The sequence below is a fragment of the Procambarus clarkii genome, chromosome 31 (genome assembly GCF_040958095.1).
Source record: "Procambarus clarkii isolate CNS0578487 chromosome 31, FALCON_Pclarkii_2.0, whole genome shotgun sequence".
NCBI lineage: Eukaryota > Metazoa > Arthropoda > Malacostraca > Decapoda > Cambaridae > Procambarus > Procambarus clarkii.
Genome location: NC_091180.1, coordinates 21521183 through 21539262, shown reverse-complemented (window position 1 = coordinate 21539262; position 18080 = coordinate 21521183). Strand labels below are relative to the sequence as shown.

The 18080-nt window shown below is 44.0% G+C and overlaps 2 protein-coding genes across 11 annotated transcripts in view; one reads left to right on the top strand and one right to left on the bottom strand.

Annotated features, from left to right (window-relative positions):
* Positions 1-17403, top strand: part of LOC123758700 (uncharacterized) — a 132484-nt gene extending 115081 nt beyond the window's left edge. For 4 of the 9 annotated variants that reach the window (XM_069334495.1, XM_069334496.1, XM_045743259.2 and 1 more), the window contains exons 2-5: positions 12050-12196; positions 13082-13271; positions 13739-13866; positions 14623-17403. In XM_069334495.1, coding sequence (XP_069190596.1) covers positions 13089-13271; positions 13739-13866; positions 14623-15760 — 1449 coding nt within the window. In that variant the 5' untranslated portion in view covers positions 12050-12196; positions 13082-13088 and the 3' untranslated portion in view covers positions 15761-17403. Of the gene's footprint in view, positions 1-9694; positions 9863-12049; positions 12197-13055; positions 13272-13738; positions 13867-14622 lie in introns of those variants that run through there. The other 5 variants (XM_069334494.1, XM_069334493.1, XM_069334492.1 and 2 more) reach the window with 3 other exon arrangements.
* On the bottom strand, positions 43-12321 carry LOC123758701 (uncharacterized). Of its 2 annotated transcripts, none has more exons than XM_045743263.2 (4): positions 12141-12321; positions 5625-5918; positions 2274-2401; positions 43-1672 (listed from the first exon to the last, which is right to left on the bottom strand). In XM_045743263.2, the coding sequence occupies exons 2-4, from the start codon at positions 5796-5798 to the stop codon at positions 577-579; spliced, it is 1398 nt and encodes a 465-aa protein (XP_045599219.2). In that variant the 5' UTR covers positions 5799-5918; positions 12141-12321; the 3' UTR covers positions 43-576. The 2 variants fall into 2 exon arrangements, with proteins under 2 accessions (XP_045599219.2, XP_045599218.2); XM_045743262.2 differs by lacking the exon at positions 12141-12321 and adding an exon at positions 9628-9766.
* Positions 17404-18080: the final 677 nt, after the last annotated feature.

Below are 18080 nucleotides of genomic sequence, written 5' to 3'. Positions count from 1 at the left end.
GAACTCTCGTCCGTTTGGATTTGTGGCACAGATACATGTGTGGGGAATTTTATTTAATTTTATTTTTCGTAACTTTTACAGGGGAAATAAGTTTGTTTTATTTTTTATATTTTTATATGTTTTGTTAAACATTGGTCATAATCAAATACAAATTTATTACCCTATTTCTAAATCTATTTCGTAAATTGTATTTCTTTGACGTGTTGAGTTATTTGCTTTAATGAATTATAGATCGTGTATTAACAAGCATTCGTCGAAAGACAGAAGAAAGTATAATAACAAAATAATTAGAGGAGAAAGTACCTTGTTAACATTAACAAGTTAACATTAGTATATTAACAACGAGAGTGAGAGGTCGACTGACTCGACTTGAGCAGAAGCACTTCTTAGTTCACCTTTGACCTTTCCTTGTTACTGCCTCTTACCAGCTCTCACCTCCAGTGTGTGTTTAATAACGTGGTATGTTGGCCATGGGGGCGCTCGCGACCATGGTTAAGTACCTGACCTAACGAAGAAGTACACGTCAACGGAAGCATCAGGCAGCCTCATCCATGTACATTATCACGTTGTGACGTTTCAGCGGAGCCGGCTGGCAACTTCTGCCACGTGCATCACGCCCCAGGGCCCGGCCACGTGCAGGTTGGCGCCACAGACGTTGGCGTTGATGTGGGCGTTGTGCAGCTCGGCCACGCCAGACGAACACGCGGCGGCGCTGTCTCCAGTGCTGGCCAATTTCCCGATCCAGAACTCATTTCCAGGCAGCGAGTTTCCGTCCCAGGCGTAGCTGACCACTAGGATGGTCCCCGGGGGCACCGGGTCGTGCAGCGAACGCTTAGAGAAGTGTATTGTGACGCTCGTGCCAGGAAACACCTCCCCGTCTTCCGCACCTCCACACTCTTTGGCGCCAATCCAACTGAAATCGACGTGAGCGACATGTGATGTGTCGCCACCTTGGAGAGCAGAGCCCCAAGCCTCGACGAAGAGCTTGTCTTGCTGCTCACACGCTCGCCACACTCCCAGCCCGAGGCCGACCACGTGAATGTACGCCTTCAATCCGGATGATATGGCTCGACACTTGGCCTCGGCCAGCAGAGTTTCGGCGGTTATCTGTATGCGCGCCTTGTATACTGCCGTGTTGAGGTAGCTCTGCTTGTTAACCTGTATATAGTCCCGGTCTTGACTTGAAACGTCGTCCCACTTGGGCAGCGTCGACTCCCACATGACAGCCCACAGATGCTGAAGCAGCGACGGACGATCTACGCTCCCATAACCGTTGTGTTGAGTGTTCTGTGCCTTAGTCACAATACAGTCCTGCCACTCCATATATCCCTTCTTTCTCAGCCTGGCGCCCACCATCCCCACTATAACTCCCTCCTCCTGGAAACTACCAGCACTGCCCGGAACGCCCTTGTTCGTGCGGCATCCATTGTTGACAAAGAAGGAAGACGAGGACACAGAGATCAGAGCAGAAAGCTTCATTTCATCATAGCTGAGGTAGTCCTTGAGGCACAGTGGTTGCGTTTCTTGAGCTGAGCCGATTTTCTCAAAGCCTCCTTGACCTCGAGACTTGTCGCGAAGGAGGTACTGGTCGTTTCTCCCCAAGAAAGCGGCGGGTCTCTTACGTAGGAGGCGGTCCACCAGAGCCACCAAGTCCATGCCCTCATACACGGCTCTGGAAACAAAAGTTGGGGTTAAACCAAACTTTAGATCTTAAGATTCCATCATATTGTACATATATATATTCACCTAATAACTGATACACAGTTTCTCAGTGTATTATTGCTCGAGTGAACTGTGAAGAGAAGAAAATATCATACACAAATCTTACACGAAGACTTAAGCTGAATAATTCAAACTAGTTAAACTGTTTAGCAAGTGTAGAATAGATACCCACACAAGTTAATGTGAGTATAATGACTAATATATATGCACCGAGAGATGATTTCTGCCGCCCAGTGCATATACTCTGAGAGTAAACTTTAGTCCTGCCCCATGAATTAAGCTCAAGACTAAAGTAAAGTTACTGGTTGAAGGTTAGTAAGGCTATCATGCCAGCCTTAAGGGAGCAATAGATTGAAAACTGGTTCGATTTCAATCAAAAAGTTTTGACGAGTTGTATATGAAAAGGGTTCCATCTGGTCCAAGTTTCAGCATCGTAGCGTAAATAGGAAGGGAGAAACAAATATTGAATTATGAACCCTCCAGCAGCTCACCCAGCCCCAACACCACACCCAGAACGCTGCGTGAGAGCACCAGTGTGAGTGTACACTCACTTCTCGACGGACGTCCCGTGATGCGTCTTGTGGTGGAGGAAGGAGGCGAAGAGCGGCAGGCAGCGGTGGTGGACGACGGGACGAGCACTGTTGATGTGTTCCATCAACTTCTGAACCTCTTTTCCGGCCTGTGAGACGGTTTATCATCGCATTAAGACACGGCAGACTACGGAATATGCAACACTTTGTTTCACTTGGAGAGGTTTTCATAACGTTTATGCGTTAGAACGAACACTTAATGTGGAACAATTTTGTAGCTAGTAGTTAAGTGGGGTGTAGTTACTCTCATGATTTCATGAACCTGAAGTTTTATTGTGTTTCATAACACATGGGTGAATTAATGGATATTTAGCATTGCCTATTGCAACCTATTCTATTCCCGTTGATCCATACCCACTCTCACTAACTCATCCACACCCACTCACTAGCTCATCCACACCCACTCACTAGCTCATCCTCGCTCACTCTATCCACGAATGGCCATACAATTTCCACCAACACTAAATAATCCGTACTCATCTACTCTACCTTGACTACAAAAGCCCACACTCCTTTCATCCACTTATATCTCTACACAAACCTACACTAGCCCTTTTACACCTACCCTCCCTAGTCCCATCCACAGTCGCTTTCTGTAGCCTCATCTACACTAGGTCATGCACGCATACCCGCCACCACTAGCCCCATCCACAAACCCGCTAGCACTAGCCCCATGCACATACCCCCCACCACTAGTCCCATCCACATAGCCGCCACCACTAGCCCCATCTGAAACAACACCCCCCCCCTACCCCAATATACATGAGTGTTTCAACACGGGTCGACACTGGACCCCATTTACACTCATCCATGTTCAAGAATACACGTTATTATCATCCACTCCCAACAATACTTAACTCTCCACACTAGTTCTATGGTCTATATTTAGTCACACTCGTCTATTCACACACCAGCCTCAACCGTCACTATCCCTGGCTGCTCCATCCCGGAACTGTTCACACATGCCAGTACTAGCCTCATCCACCCCCACCCTGTGTGCACTAGCCTCATCCACAATAATAATAATAATAATACAAATTTATTTACAAGAAAGCACAATGAGTTTGTGAGATATTTTTACACTCTTGCAAAACCACTAATACGCACAGTGTTTCGGACAATCACCCTCTATATAACAGCCTAATTCACTGTAACCCTCTGTATATTAGTTACATTCACAGTAACCCTGTGTACACCAGCCATATCCCCTATTACTATGTATTCACCAGTACAACCACTCTCACACTATGAGAGGGACAGTATGGTTTCCGAACACGAAGATCCTGTGTAACAAATCTACTTAGTTTTTTATGATAGAGCCACAGAGATTCTACAGGAAAGAGATGGTTGGGTTTACTGTGTCAATCTAGACCTAAGTAAGCTTTTGACAAAGTTCCACACAAAAGGTTCTTTTGGAAACTGAAACATGCTGGAGGGGTGACAAGGAGACTTCTGACATGGATAAGAAAAATTCTGCAAGAAAGATAAGGGAGGTAATTAGAGGCAATGTGTATCTGACTGGAGGAATGTTACTAGCGGAGTACCTCAGGGTTCAGTTCTTGCACCAGTACTGTTCATCGTCAACATAAACGATCTACCAGAAGGAATACAGAATTATATGAGCATGTTTGCTGATGATGCTAATTAATAAGCTATTAGAGAAGACAGTAATCGTAGATGATTGTGATGCTCTTATAATGGACCTAGATAAAACAAGTGCTTGGAGCACCATTTGACAATTGGAATTAAATGTGAATAAATGTCACGTTATGGAATGTAGAAATGGAGAAAATAGACCACACACAACCTATAAATTATGTGGAGAGAACCTAGTAAGAACTCTAATAAAGAACGAGATCGAGGGATGGTTTTGGACAGTAAACTCTCACCAGAGGAACACATAAAGAACATTGTGAGACGAGCTGATGCGTCACTTTCCAACTTCAGACTTGCTTTTAATTATATGGATGGTGAAATACTAAAGAAACTGTTCATGACTTTTGTGAGACCGAAATTGGAATATGCAGCAGTTGTATGGTGCCCAAATCTCAAAAACCACATCAGTAAACTGGAAAAGGTGCCACGGCATGCTACTAAATGGCTTCACGAACTGAAAAACAAGTTATGAATAGAGGCGTTAAACATGGCAAAATTTGAAGATAGAAGAAAAAGAGGCGATATGATCACTACAAAATAATAACAGGAATCGATCAAAGTGACAAAGACGAATAACTGAAAATGGCATCTTCAAGAAGAAGAAGAAGAGGCCATAGATTCAATCTAAGGAAATAATGTTACGGATTAATATGTTACCGAAAAAATAGAAAGTTTTCTTTTGCAAACAGAGTGGTAGAGGGTTGGAACAAGCTAAGTAAGAAGGTGGTGGAGGCCAAACCCGTCAGTAGTTTCAAAGCGTTATACAACAAAGTACTGGGAAGACGGGACACTTTAGTTACACCACGAGCGTAGCTCTCATCCTGTAACTATACGTAGGTAAATACACTCTGTCCACCAGTCCTATCCAGTATCCCCCTGTGTCCATCAGACCCATCCATTATCATCCTGTATGTTCCAGCTCCATCCATTCTCCTCATAACCTCATCCACATTCACCCAGTGTCCACCAGCCCTAATAATAGTATCTATGTGTACACCAGCCACATTCACACCCAACAATCATATCCACACCTACCAACAATAGCTCCTCCACGCTTGCCTAACTCAAACCCACCCTGTACTAATCCCGACTCTGTACTAACCCAATCCACTCATATGTGTTATATTCACACCCATTCTCACAATTCTCAGCCACTTTATACACCACCGACTTTATTTGACCATTCGAAGCTTTGCTTTAAATGGCAGGGGTGACCATTCAAGGACTTTATTTGGGTCCTCTCCTACTTTATACACCAGCTCTATACTAGCCCCATCCTTGCCACAAACATGACAAGGGTGTGCTGTACACGGCACCGGACAGTCACGTTCAGGCTAGTAACTGGTATGGTGACGCGCTGACAACGTTGCTCTTGGGGAACCCCAAGAACCTGACAGGTGTGTTGTCCTTTGACTATGGTATACTATGCCATACTATCTTCAGTTGTCATCTGCATTATCCAAACCACCACAGTTCACTTGCGTCAGTCTTATCATCCCACTGACTCCAGTCCCCTAACAGTAGCTCATCTAAACTCAACTAAGATTATCGCCGAAGTACACCCAAACAAATTCCCCCAGACCAAACTGCAGCATACACAACCACCATTCACAGTAACCTCATCGTCATGCGTTCACACTTCACTAAAACACGAACCTTAACGAGGGTCTCCACTCTGGCAGTGTTGACGGGAAAATTCACGAAAAACTTGTTGCTGGCTTCCATAAACTTTTCGAGGTCGACCCTGGGTGGCGGAGTTACTCTGGAGGCTCCCTTGAGGTACTCCTTCACCACTGCTGAGTCCCACCTCGGGTCGATAAGGCTCGCCATAGCTCTAGTAGGTCTGCTGATGTTAGGAGTTGTTTTTGGGCAGGATTCTTGAGTACGGTCTTGAAGAGGCTCGAGACGAGGTCCAGCACACGATCCTCAAGACGCCCGAAGACCTGCAAACTGGCGTAAAGAGGAAATGCTGATCAATGTTATAGAAATCAGCCCCATACACTGTCACCTTGTGTCCACCAGCCCCTTACACTATCACCTTGTGTCCACCAGCCCCATACACTGTCACCTTGTGTCCACCAGCCCCTTACACTATCACCCTGTGTCCACCAGCCTCATCCACTGTCACCCTGTGCCCACCAGCCCCATACACTGTCACCTTGTGTCCACCAGCCCCATACACTGTCACCTTGTGTCCACCAGCCCCATACACTGTCACCCTGTGTCCACCAGCCCCATACACTGTCACCTTGTGTCCACCAGCCCCATACACTGTCACCTTGTGTCCACCAGCCCCATACACTGTCACCTTGTGTCCACCAGCCCCATACACTGTCACCCTGTGTCCACCAGCCCCATACACTGTCACCTTGTGTCCACCAGCCCCATACACTGTCACCTTGTGTCCACCAGCCCCATACACTGTCACCCTGTGTCCACCAACCCCATACACTGTCACCCTGTGTCCACCAGCCCCATACACTGTCACCCTGTGTCCACCAGCCCCATACACTGTCATCCTTCCCCACTTTTCCCCCCATCTCCCTTTGTCCCCATTGTCCTCATCTCCTTGGTCGCCCCCTTCGTTCATCACCCTAACCTTTCCCTGGTCTCTTCCCCCTTCTTTGAACCCTATCCGCTTCTTCACCCTATTGCCCCCCCCCCCTCGCCCCTATTCCCTAGAACACCCCTCGGCTCACCCCCCCCCCCACCTGTTTCCTGCACCTCAAGAAGTTTTGAAACAACTGTATGATTGCTGTTCTCCTCTGCCTTCTTCTATTTTCCTTCTGCATTTATTTCTAGCATTAAAATTCCTGTGGGTATGGATATTTACAAATATTTGTAGAAGCATTTAACTTCGACATACCCCGACCAGCCTATGTACGTCCCGTACCTTAGACCATTCCATCTGCCAATTTGGGTGAGGGTAGCCCAAGTGTCTGGGCTAGCCTTCTCTCAAAACCGTCTCTCTTTTCTAGTATAGATATATGGATACATATATAACGTCTGTGCGTATTAAGCTTGGTGGATATACATAGGTGTTCGTCAGTTCTGACCCTGCTAGCAGGTTTAGCTCTTTCTCTTCCAATAGCTCTCATTCTAAGCCTTATCCAACTGGCTTCCTCTGGAACAGCCAGCGGTTATGTTACTGACGATGAGGCACGATACCGTGGCAGAAGATATGATGGCCAGACCACACACCAGAAGATGAGGAGACGACGACGACGTTTCGGTCCGGACCATTATCAAGTCGAAACTTCGACGTCTCCTTATCTTCTGGTGAGTGGTTTGGTCATCATTAGTCTCCGAGCAGAGCAGTCTCCGTGGTGTAGTGGTAAGACACTCGCCTGGCGTTCCGCGAGCGCTATGTCATGGGTTCGTATCCTGGCCGGGGAGGATTTACTGGGCGCAATTCCTTAACTGTAGCCTCTGTTTAACGCAACAGTAAAATGTGTACTTTGATGAAAAAAAAAAACGATTCTTCGCGGCAGGGGATCGTATTCCAGGGACCATAGGATTAATACTAGTACGCGTAGCGTTTCGGGACCTGCCCGAAACGCTACGCGTACTAGTGGCTGTACAAGAATGTAACAACTCTTGTATATATCTCAAAAAAAAAAAAAAAAAAAAAAAAAACATTACCGATGTTAGTTTGTACTTCAATGAGATTGTGAGCTGAGTATCTGGTATCTGAGATCGTAAGGTCCCTGATTATATCGTCAATTATATCGTCATTGTTCGTGAACACCAGATTTAGAATAATTTCGTTCCTAGTTGGCTCTGTTATCTGCTGGTTGAGTGAAAATTTGTCACAGAATCTAAATAGTTCTCTAATCTGTGGTTGGTTATGTCCAGATAAATTTCCTGGTATAATATCACTTTCCTGAACCGTGGACACAAGAGGGAGTCCGTCGGAGGTCACTTGAAGCCGCCCGGATGCTAGTGTTGGACATCTTTTTATGTCCGACGAACAAATATTTCTATAAAATTCAATTCTTATCCCATCGACTTGGGGATAGTATGAACATGTTTACCATAAAAGTTACGTTTTCTTTAGTAGCCACATAGCCTATTTGGGAGAACGGCATTGTTTTGTATCTTCGTGGTAAAACTATTGTAGATCGCCGATGTGCGGTAACAGATAACACTTCGCCCTCTTCCCACACTCTTGCGGGTGGGCCGCGATCATCATTCTTCATTTATATGCATATGTTCGTGTATGGAATTTTATTGCGATCTCAAAGATACCAAATTTAACGCTGTAGGACAAGTGTGGAGTTGACAACCCTGAAAAGAATGGAAACATCTCGTCGCTGTTTGGAGCTCATGCACTAGCTCATGGCAAGTGATCCACGTATCTTCTTTATTGGTAGTGGTTTAAATCACAGTTTGGTGACATTTTATACATATGTTCTTCTAGAACATTCTATTGCGAACACATTGGTAAAAAAATGAAATCTGTACCTCGAAAATTAAGATCAGGACAGTGAAAAGAGTGTACACTTTTCAGTGTTTCCGCTCGGTCGCCTGCAAACGCCGAGAGCACATTGTGCTAACTTTTTTCCTTGTTTGCCGGGCGCACACGGGCGCGTGAAAGTGATATTATTGTTTGCTATTCTCCATCTTAGGCTAGGCAGGTTGAAGTCACTTAGGAAGATAATATTAGGTATCGGGTTTGCCAAATTATCAAGGCTTTTCTCTATTTTGTTTATCAGTTCTGCGAGTTCCTCAGCCGTTGCATCTAGCGGTTTGTATATTAGAATAATAACTAAGTTTATTTTCTCTATTTTTACTCCCAGCACTTCTACCACCTCATTTGTAAAGTTAAGTTCATCCTGTCATTTGTACCCAGACACAGCTGGGACTTGCCTAACTGTTTGAAGTGAACAACTTATCAAACAGGAAGTTTAACAGTTGTCAACACTTAAAATTTGTTGTATCATGCGGGTGCAAAATGGGGAAATCATTTAAGATCAGGATCTATATTTGACAAATAGTGTGAGTTTATTGGGCATCACGAAGGACTTCATCTCCCATTCGGTATCCGGTGTCTGGCTTCCTATTTGCTCCGTCTAGTTTCATTACCTTATATTTATTCGGGTTGAACTTTAATAGCCATTTGTTGGACCATTCCTTCAGTTTGTCTAGGTCATCTTGTAGCCTCATACTATCTTCCTCCGTCTTAATCCTCCTCATAATTTTTGCATCATCAGCAAACAATGAGAGCAACGAGTCTATACCCTCTGGGAGATCATTTACATATATCAGGAACAGTATAGGTCCTAGGAATGATCCGTGTAACGTAACAGGAATGTTTGCTGGTGTAAACGTGTGCGCTTGCGCGATATGAGAGCGCAAATAGCAGTTTACAGCGTTCATTCACTTGCTCCAAACAGTAAACATAATTCATGACGATTCGATTGGCGAATCGAATCTTAACGATTCTTCGCGGCGGGGATCGTATTCCAGGGACCTGCCCGAAACGCTACGCGTACTAGTGGCTGTACAAGAATGTAACAACTCTTGTATATATCTCAAAAAAAAAAATGAGCACCCAACGCGTTCCTTGTAAAAGAAAATATTGACAAGTGGCAACTCGCACCCAGAGTTACCACGTAGCCAAACAACAGTCACTAATATAACAATACTCATAATTTACCTGCCGCTGCTGTTGCTGCTGTGGCGGTCTCCAAGCACTTAAATATGTCTTCTTACGGTCGCCACAGACGGACTGACGGGCCCAGCGACGACTACACCCCGTGCACTTGTGCAGTAAAACACGTGGTGCAATATCTGGAGCCGCAGAGGAAGGTGTGACCGTGTGAGGGTGGCGGGGTGCGAGACTACGGTAGAGGGACATGTTAACAATAGTCGGGCTCTCAACTCCACTCCAGGTCAGTGAGGAGCAGATTGCTCGAGTGTGGGGGGGATTAGGTGAATAATTCCAAGTAGTTTAACTAGAACTGGAGACCTGGAACCTGATTAGTACAACAGTGTATTTCAGATGTGGCACCACTGTTGTTTGGTTGCTGGGGTGGGGGGGGGGGAGGTACATATATGATTATGAGTACACTCCTAATTTGAGCTTGTGTGCTTGTGGGGGCTGAGTTTGGATTTTGGGGCCCGCCTCTAGCTCTTGACTGTCAATCACTTGGATTTACAGATTCCTGAGCCTACTGGGCTCTATTTACATTAGAAAAACGATTTTCACACACAAAAAATGTTTCTAATGTCTCTGTGACTCATTTGTGTACTCAGTTTCCACCTGTGTTCCCTTGTGCGTGTACTCAACTAGTTGTACTCACCTATTTGTGCTTGCGGGGGTTAACTCTGGCTCTTTGGTCCCGCCTCTCAACTGTCAGTCAACTGATACACAGGTTCCTGAGCCTACTGGGCTCTATCATATCTACATTTGAAACTGTGTATGGAGTCAGCCTCCACCACATCACTGCCTAATGCATTCCATCTGTTAACTACTCTGACACTGAAAAGGTTCTTTCTAACGTCCCTGTGGCTCATTTGGGTACTCAGTCTCCACCTGTGTCCCCTTGTTCGTGTACCCCTCGTGCAACCCGTTCTCGCAAATTTAATAAGTCAATATTGACTTATTAGTTGCGTGCATAGGTGACATACTAAACATAATAGTTTCCCTTGAAAAGCTTCATAGAAAACACCGACCTTACCTAACCTACTTAGTATGTTAAAATAAGCATCTTATAGCTTCGTAATTACAATTGTTACTTAACCTATTATAGGTATAGGTTAGGTAATAATTGTAATTACGAAGCAATAAGATGCTTATCTTAACATACTAAGTAGGTTAGGTAAGGTCGGTGTTTTCTATGAAGCTTTTCAAGGGAAACTATTATGTTAAGTATGTCACCTATGCACGCAACTAATAAGTCAATATTGACTTATTAAATTTGCGAGAACCTCGTGTTAAACAGTTTATCTTAATCTACCCCGTCAATTCCCCTAAGAGTTTTGTAGGTTGTGATCATGTCTCCCCTTACTCTTGTCTTCCAGTGTCGTGAGGTGCATTTCACGCAGCCTTTCCTCGTAACTCATGCCGTAACGTATGCCTCCCGTATGTGGAGAGGATGGAGGCTAGTTTAAGATTCTGTAAATTAAATATTTTTTTAAACAATTAATAATATACAACATTATATATATATATATTATATATATATATATATATATAATAATACACACACACGTGCATCCGTATACATATTTTAAGAGCATTTTACGAGGGCTGATGCATTGGTGAGACAGGTCCATATATCCATCCACAGCAGAGTGGACTCAGTAAATATGTTATCAACACTTATCTTGACAGGCTCATCCCAATATATCAACTTGTTAATCCCACCCTCGGTGCATGCTGCTTTGGGGTCCTGTCGTACGGTCCCCAGGTGTGACCCCCGTGTAGGGCCCCATTAACCAGGGCCTTTTCTGAATCAAATTTGACCCAGTCTGCTTCAAGAGGCTGGGGTGGTTCTTCTCCGGCCCCGACCCCCACGGCGATCTCTGGGTTTGGAGGTCTCTGTGCCCTTTTTCACCAACTTCGAGGTCAACCCCGGAACTCTCAGTTCCTGCGACGGCGCTGGAACCAATCGTATTGGCGTATGCCTTTCCATTGGAGACTTTCAGCGCCGTGGAGAGAGGGGGGGGAGGGGACCTGCTGCCTGGGTAACAGCTTCTCCCCCGAATCAACCTACCCTGGCTTTGCGCCCTGGAGAGGCCACTCCAGACCAGGCCTACACCAGAGCGCAACTCCATAGTCTCCCGAGACTGATGGATGCCTACTACTACTAGGAAAAAAACGAAAGTTCCAAACGTTTTCGCGTTTCAAGACATTATCCAGGAAATACAGGACGTCTGTATTCCCTTGATAATGCGTTGAAACACGATAACGTTCGGACGCTTTCGTTGTAATTTCCTAGTGGATACTAGCTTTTATTTTTTTAGTTTTATTTTCATAGCGGATAGAACATATTTTTCCATTACATTATGTAGATTCATGTATATATCTTGCGGATCATAAACAACACATAACCCGCCTCGCTATAAACTTTCAGGAACAAATCGATCCTCACGTGACGGTCCGAAGTTTGCTGCCTGACACAACACCACCTGTCAACACTGCCTGCAAGTGCCTCTAATATTTACCTGCAGGTTGCTGCCACTCCAAGAGTCTGGTTCGCCTGTTTCTCTCCAGACTCCAGGTAAGTTGCTTGCGAAGTGTTCGGCGATGGTGGAGTGCGTGGGATAATTAGATACTTGCTTCCTGTGGTGGAGAAAATGTAAATTCACACATGTTGGTCTCACCGAGTCGCTCTGCGGCCATGAGTCAGGAACTCGTTTTCTCAAATTTGATTATCATAGAAAACAGTTTCTATTGCTATTTACGGGGTTACTAGTATAAGCCAGACATATTCTTCAGATTTGTTTTTAATTAATAAATCTGCTGTTATAGTATTAAAATATCATCACGTGAATGATTTAACAGTAAAAAAAAATAATTTGAGCTAACTCCATGTTCAGAAATTTGTTAAAATTGCTTACTATTAAATTTTGTACATAACTGTGTATGTGTACCTTTGGTTAAGTAATTTGATTATTTATTTATTTATTCATAAGTATCAGATGTTATTTATATGCCTCCTAAAGTGAACGAGTAATTTGTGTTTAGTTTAGTTCATTTATTATGCACCCTATCCCACACTTCAGTTAAAAATCCATTATAAATAAGAATTGTTGACTCAATGTTGCATCTTGCAGAGCTGTTACCACAGGAGTTACAAAGTTGACCCTTTGTGCTCACAGTATACAAACATGTGCACATATGTTATCCTCCTTAGTGCTGTGTTTAAACCTAGCTTGTTTAGTCTTTATGGAGAAGTTTTGGTTCGAACAGCGTGGTTATGCGACAAGGGGGATGGTTTAATCCTCCCCCAGACAGACCGCGCAAGTGTTTGCTACTGTAGAAGAGAACACCAGCCCTCCATCTCTATAGAAACAACTTGTAGAATAAAACATAAATAAACATTGTCATCACACCACAACTGTCAACATTGTCACCAGTTGTAAGTTGACGCCTCCACCACCAGCGGCAGGATGGACACTGGCAGCAGCAGCAGCCCGGAACAGTTGACGGAGGACCTCCTTACGGAACACCTGCGTCAACTCGCCCTGGTGGAACCACTTCCCACAGTGACTCTTCAGGAGGTAATGGAGAAGAGTGATCGCTTCCCCGTTGTGTTTCCAGTATACACAGCCAGGCTCAAGACTTTGCTAAAGGTGAGTGAGTGAGAGAGAGAGAGAGAGAGAGAGAGAGAGAGAGAGAGAGAGAGAGAGAGAGAGAGAGAGAGAGAGAGAGAGAGAGAGAGAGCAGCTTATAAATGTTTCTTATAAATAGTTAATGGCTCAGTCTTCGAATTACATTTGCATTATACATTTCCAGTGAAGCATAAATCTTATAGGATAAAGTCGTACACAATTACTAATGCATCTGTACAGAATGTAGATTATTATATAGTTTATGATAAAGACAGTACAGTAATCTTACTATGATCATCAACACACAGTTATCCCATTAATGATGTCAATACTGGTAACTAATGTATGGGTCATTAGGACTTCTTCAGTTTCCTTTTGTTGACATGTTCATGACATGTTCTTATTACTGCCAATACATCTATGTTTGCTCCTATGGCCCCTGACCACCGCTGCTGCCCCCTGGCCTGACGGGCGACGACCTTCTTCAGGGCGGCCTGCAGCAGGAGAGCCTGGAGGAGCAGGTCAACTCGACCTACCCCCTCGTCCACGCCCGGGTCCTGCCTCTGCTCGCAGCCTTCCTTCATTATAAGAGAACCTACGGCAGGAGGAAGGAGAAGTGGGTACTGTGTGGACCTGTTTTGTAATGATGTGGTGGTATAGTGGTGGTGGTGGTGGTGTGTGGTATAGTGGTGGTGGTGGTGTTGTGATGTGTGGTATTGTGCAGGTGTCGTGTGCTACTGTGTTCATGTGTTGTGGTATTGTATTGTCACTGAGGTGTGGTGGGATATTGTTGTGTGGTATTGTGGTAGTGAAGTATTGTGTTGATGTGTTGTGGTAATGTACCCATCTAGTTGTGCTAGGTGAGTATATTGCCGTGGGAGTGGTGGTGTGATGTGGTATTGTGATGGTGTGATGTGGTATTGTGGTGTAGTTTTGTGGTTTGCCAAATTGTGTTGAGGTGCATAATATATTATGCATAATTAATTGTGTATAATATACGGGTAGATGTATGTATGTAACTCTGGAAGATACAGATATTGATGTGATGTTACACAATTACTTGTATAATACTGCTGTGTTGATAACCAAACCACACATCAGAAGAGGAAGGAACGACGACGTTTTGGTCCGTCTTGAACCATTATCAAGTCGTGTGTTGTCAAGACATGAGTTCCAGGACGGACCGAAACATCGACGTTTCTCCATCTTCTGCTGTGGGTCGGTCGTCATATCTTCAGCACATTACTGTGACTCATCTTCTGCATTGCTATTATATTTTATACGTGCGAGTAAATATATGTGCATTAGCACATATTAACTTATGTACTGAAATACATTTCTTTGTTAATGAAGCCAGTCGTGTCTCCCACAGAGAGCTGTACTCCTCGCTGAGCCTGCTGGACCTGGTCGACCGCCTCCTCAAGAAGCGACCCATCGTCTTCTTCACCCCCATCGACAACTACGTCCTGCGGGATGGCACTGAGGGCTGCGACGGCTTCGAAGAAATCGGCCACTCTCACGAGCGTGCCAATGTGTGCCTACAGGAGTACATGAGCTACGATGAGATGAAACTCGCAGCTCTGGTGTGCGTGTCTTCCAAGTCGACCTTTATCAATGATGGGAGCCGCCATAACCGCGGAGTGCCTGGGGCCCCGGGTAGCTACCAACCGGAGGGCATCATCGTGGGCATGGTGGGCACCAGGTTCGAGCGTGAGGGAGTCATGGAGTGGCAGGACTGTGTAGTTACTCCCGACCAGAATACCCATGACCGCGGGTACGGTGACAGCCCCCCCAAAAAGCGGTGGCTTGTGCGAGAGTGGGGTCGACTCTGGGGTACAGTGCCCCTTCCTACTTGGAAGCAGGCAGAAGAGGCACCTGAAGGTATTTTCATCAATTTATCTTCCAGAATGTTCTTAAACTCCCAAGTATATCAGGCGCGCATTCAGCTGTCGGCGGAGACGCTGCTGGCGGAGGCCGGGGTTCGTGCTGCTGCTGCAGGAAAGAAGGCTTACGTGCACGTGGTGGGACTGGGCCTTGGGGTGTGGCGGGTCTCCTCCCATCAGAACCAGCTATACGTGGATGCCTGGGGAGCGGCGCTGAAAGCTACTGACACCACACACATCGCCCATCTTGACTTCAGCTGGACTAAGGCGTCAACGTGTTGTGGGGTAGGCAACGGAGAAGTCTTCCCCGATACCAGCGTCACTGTACACTTCTCCCAGCGGAACCTGCACGCTCCTGTCCCTGCTGGCACAATACTAGTCTCCACCTTCGCCTGGGACAGCAACGCATTCCCCGGGAACGAGTACTGGAAGGGCATGCTGTCAGCTTCGGGAGATCCGGCGGCAGCCTGCTCCTCAAGTATCGCAGAGTTGCACAATACTCTCATCAACCCGCGCGTGACAGCTCAGAACCTGCACGTGGCATCATCTAGAGGGGTGGAGCACGTGGCAGAGTACTCACGTCGGGTACTTAACACACAAGACTCCAGTACATCTGACACAAAATAAGAGACAATCATCCCATCAGTGATCTTGGGAGTGCAGGTAACAGCTGTGCCAGTTGGAACTGTTCTCGGAGAGGACGCAAGCAGACTAGCTAATTCTGTGATAAGTGAAAACCTTCCAGAGACTTGAACTACCATTGGTAATTTTTCCTTAGTATAGCAATAACCAAAGATATATCATATTTCATTATTTGTTTATGTAAGTCGGCAAGTTTTCACTGAAATCACTAAATTAAACATTTCGCAATCTTAAAATATAATTATAATTACAAAATCGACTGTGGTCTTGGAATCCAGGTTATGGAAAATGCTCATTTCTCACAAGTGCTTTTACCTAATTAATTACGTGTTCCCCTTACAAGATAAGGTGCGTCTATGAACATTCCCTCTAAACTATCATAAATAAAAATGAGTTTGTCAAATGATAGAACAAATATATATTTAGCTATTATCCACCTCCTAGTCAATTTGGTTTACTTAATTTATCAAAAGTTTCTTTATTCTCATACCAATCATAGATCGACTTAGATCAGCTATCCAAAGATAACCTCAGCGATCACCTTTGGCTTGAATGAATTAAGACCACGTTTTAAATTAACTATGTCAGCCACACTGGAACTTTTCTTGTCTCGTTCCCCAACCTAACCTCATTGTCCAATCAGAATATAAGAGCTTGAGAGTATTCGTAATACAGTTTAGTTAAAACGTAGAGAAGTAACTGCCAACAGACAAATATAACTCTGCCCCTCGCCGCAATCATAAACATGCATGCATACGGGTGTTACTGTTTTCTGCACTTTGTGCTTTTGTTGATATTAAAGATTCATAACTGATATTTATGAATCACAAATGAACATTTAAACACAATATTTGCTTTAATTCTTAGATTTGGATGGGCGGAAATAAACTGCTCTATCCATATTTCTTCACCACGTGTTTGCAAGGTGTGATCAGCAAAAAGTTTAATATATGGTTCATATACCATTAAATGATGAATATTATATTATATATATGTATGATTTGATTTGATTTACGAACATTATAAATATTAATTCTTAGAAGACTGCGTATGTCATTTGACATTTGTCTCTATAGAAATTTAAGGAGAAAAGTTATGCTTATAAATCCCAATAATTGCCAAGATTTGACATCTCTCTGGCTATTTTTACATAATAAAATTATAAGCCTTATAAAAAAAATTGATTAAAATAATTTTGGAGCACATGACACTATCGTGCTCAAAATTATTTATTCAAAATCTTAATTTGAAATCATTGTTTTGTATTTGTCTTCATTCGCCCACATTTACTTTCCATATTATCTGAAGCTACAATAAAACTTTTCTTTTAAATTATTTTACCAAATATAATTTAACTAAGGTTTTTTAGAATAGCTAATTAATCCGATTTGATAGATTTGACATCAAGATATTAACTGAATGATGCGTCTCCCTGTGATCAATCAGCTTATTCATGCACTTATAATTCCATTCTTTAAACAGCAGTACACAGCAGAATGTCGCTTTACGCTACAGGGAAGCTTGTCATCCTGATTAAAATACATTTTTTTTGTTTGTCAATCTGTTGATGACCAATATTTATTTTTCAAGTAAAATGTGTATAATATTAAATAAATATAATTCACTTTTTAACGTATTTCTATATTCTTTGTTCATGACGACGCCACATACTAATGAATACGCCCTATGTAGGTGTCATTCTTAATAGGCAAGGTTATATATAAGCAACGTAAGGTGTACCCCTAGTTCTTGATGAATATACACTAGGAGTTTACTTTAGTCCTCTTTCTTAAGAGACAGAGAGAGAGACAGAGGAGGGAGGGGGAGGGGGGGAAATCGTTATAGGGAAGTCCGAGATGGGTGCAGAAATCTAAAGGACGAGATTCAAGATCAGGCTTATGAAGAAGGAAAGATTGAGGAAGATGAGAACCTGAGCTAACATAAAAAGTATGAACCCAGTTCGGACGCGACCTGCAACAGGTCCGCCACAAGATTACCACAGAGGTGGAGGACCGGGGAGACATCGGGAACCAATTTACCCGCTATCTTGCGGATACACTTCCAGGTCAGCGTGAGAGGAGTGTCGGACGTGATGGAGTAATATGAAAGAAAAAGCTTCTGTAGTACGTTGGATTCCCATTTTATCATCAAATAAAAACATGCAGGGAAGTTAAACTCGGTATCCTGTACAAAATTAAAGACAATTTTTGCGTTCAATTCAATTAGCAACATCCTTTTCATCTCTATTAGTCCATGCTCTTAAGAGGATGCACTATTGGGGAGAGTTGTAATTCCATAGCATAGA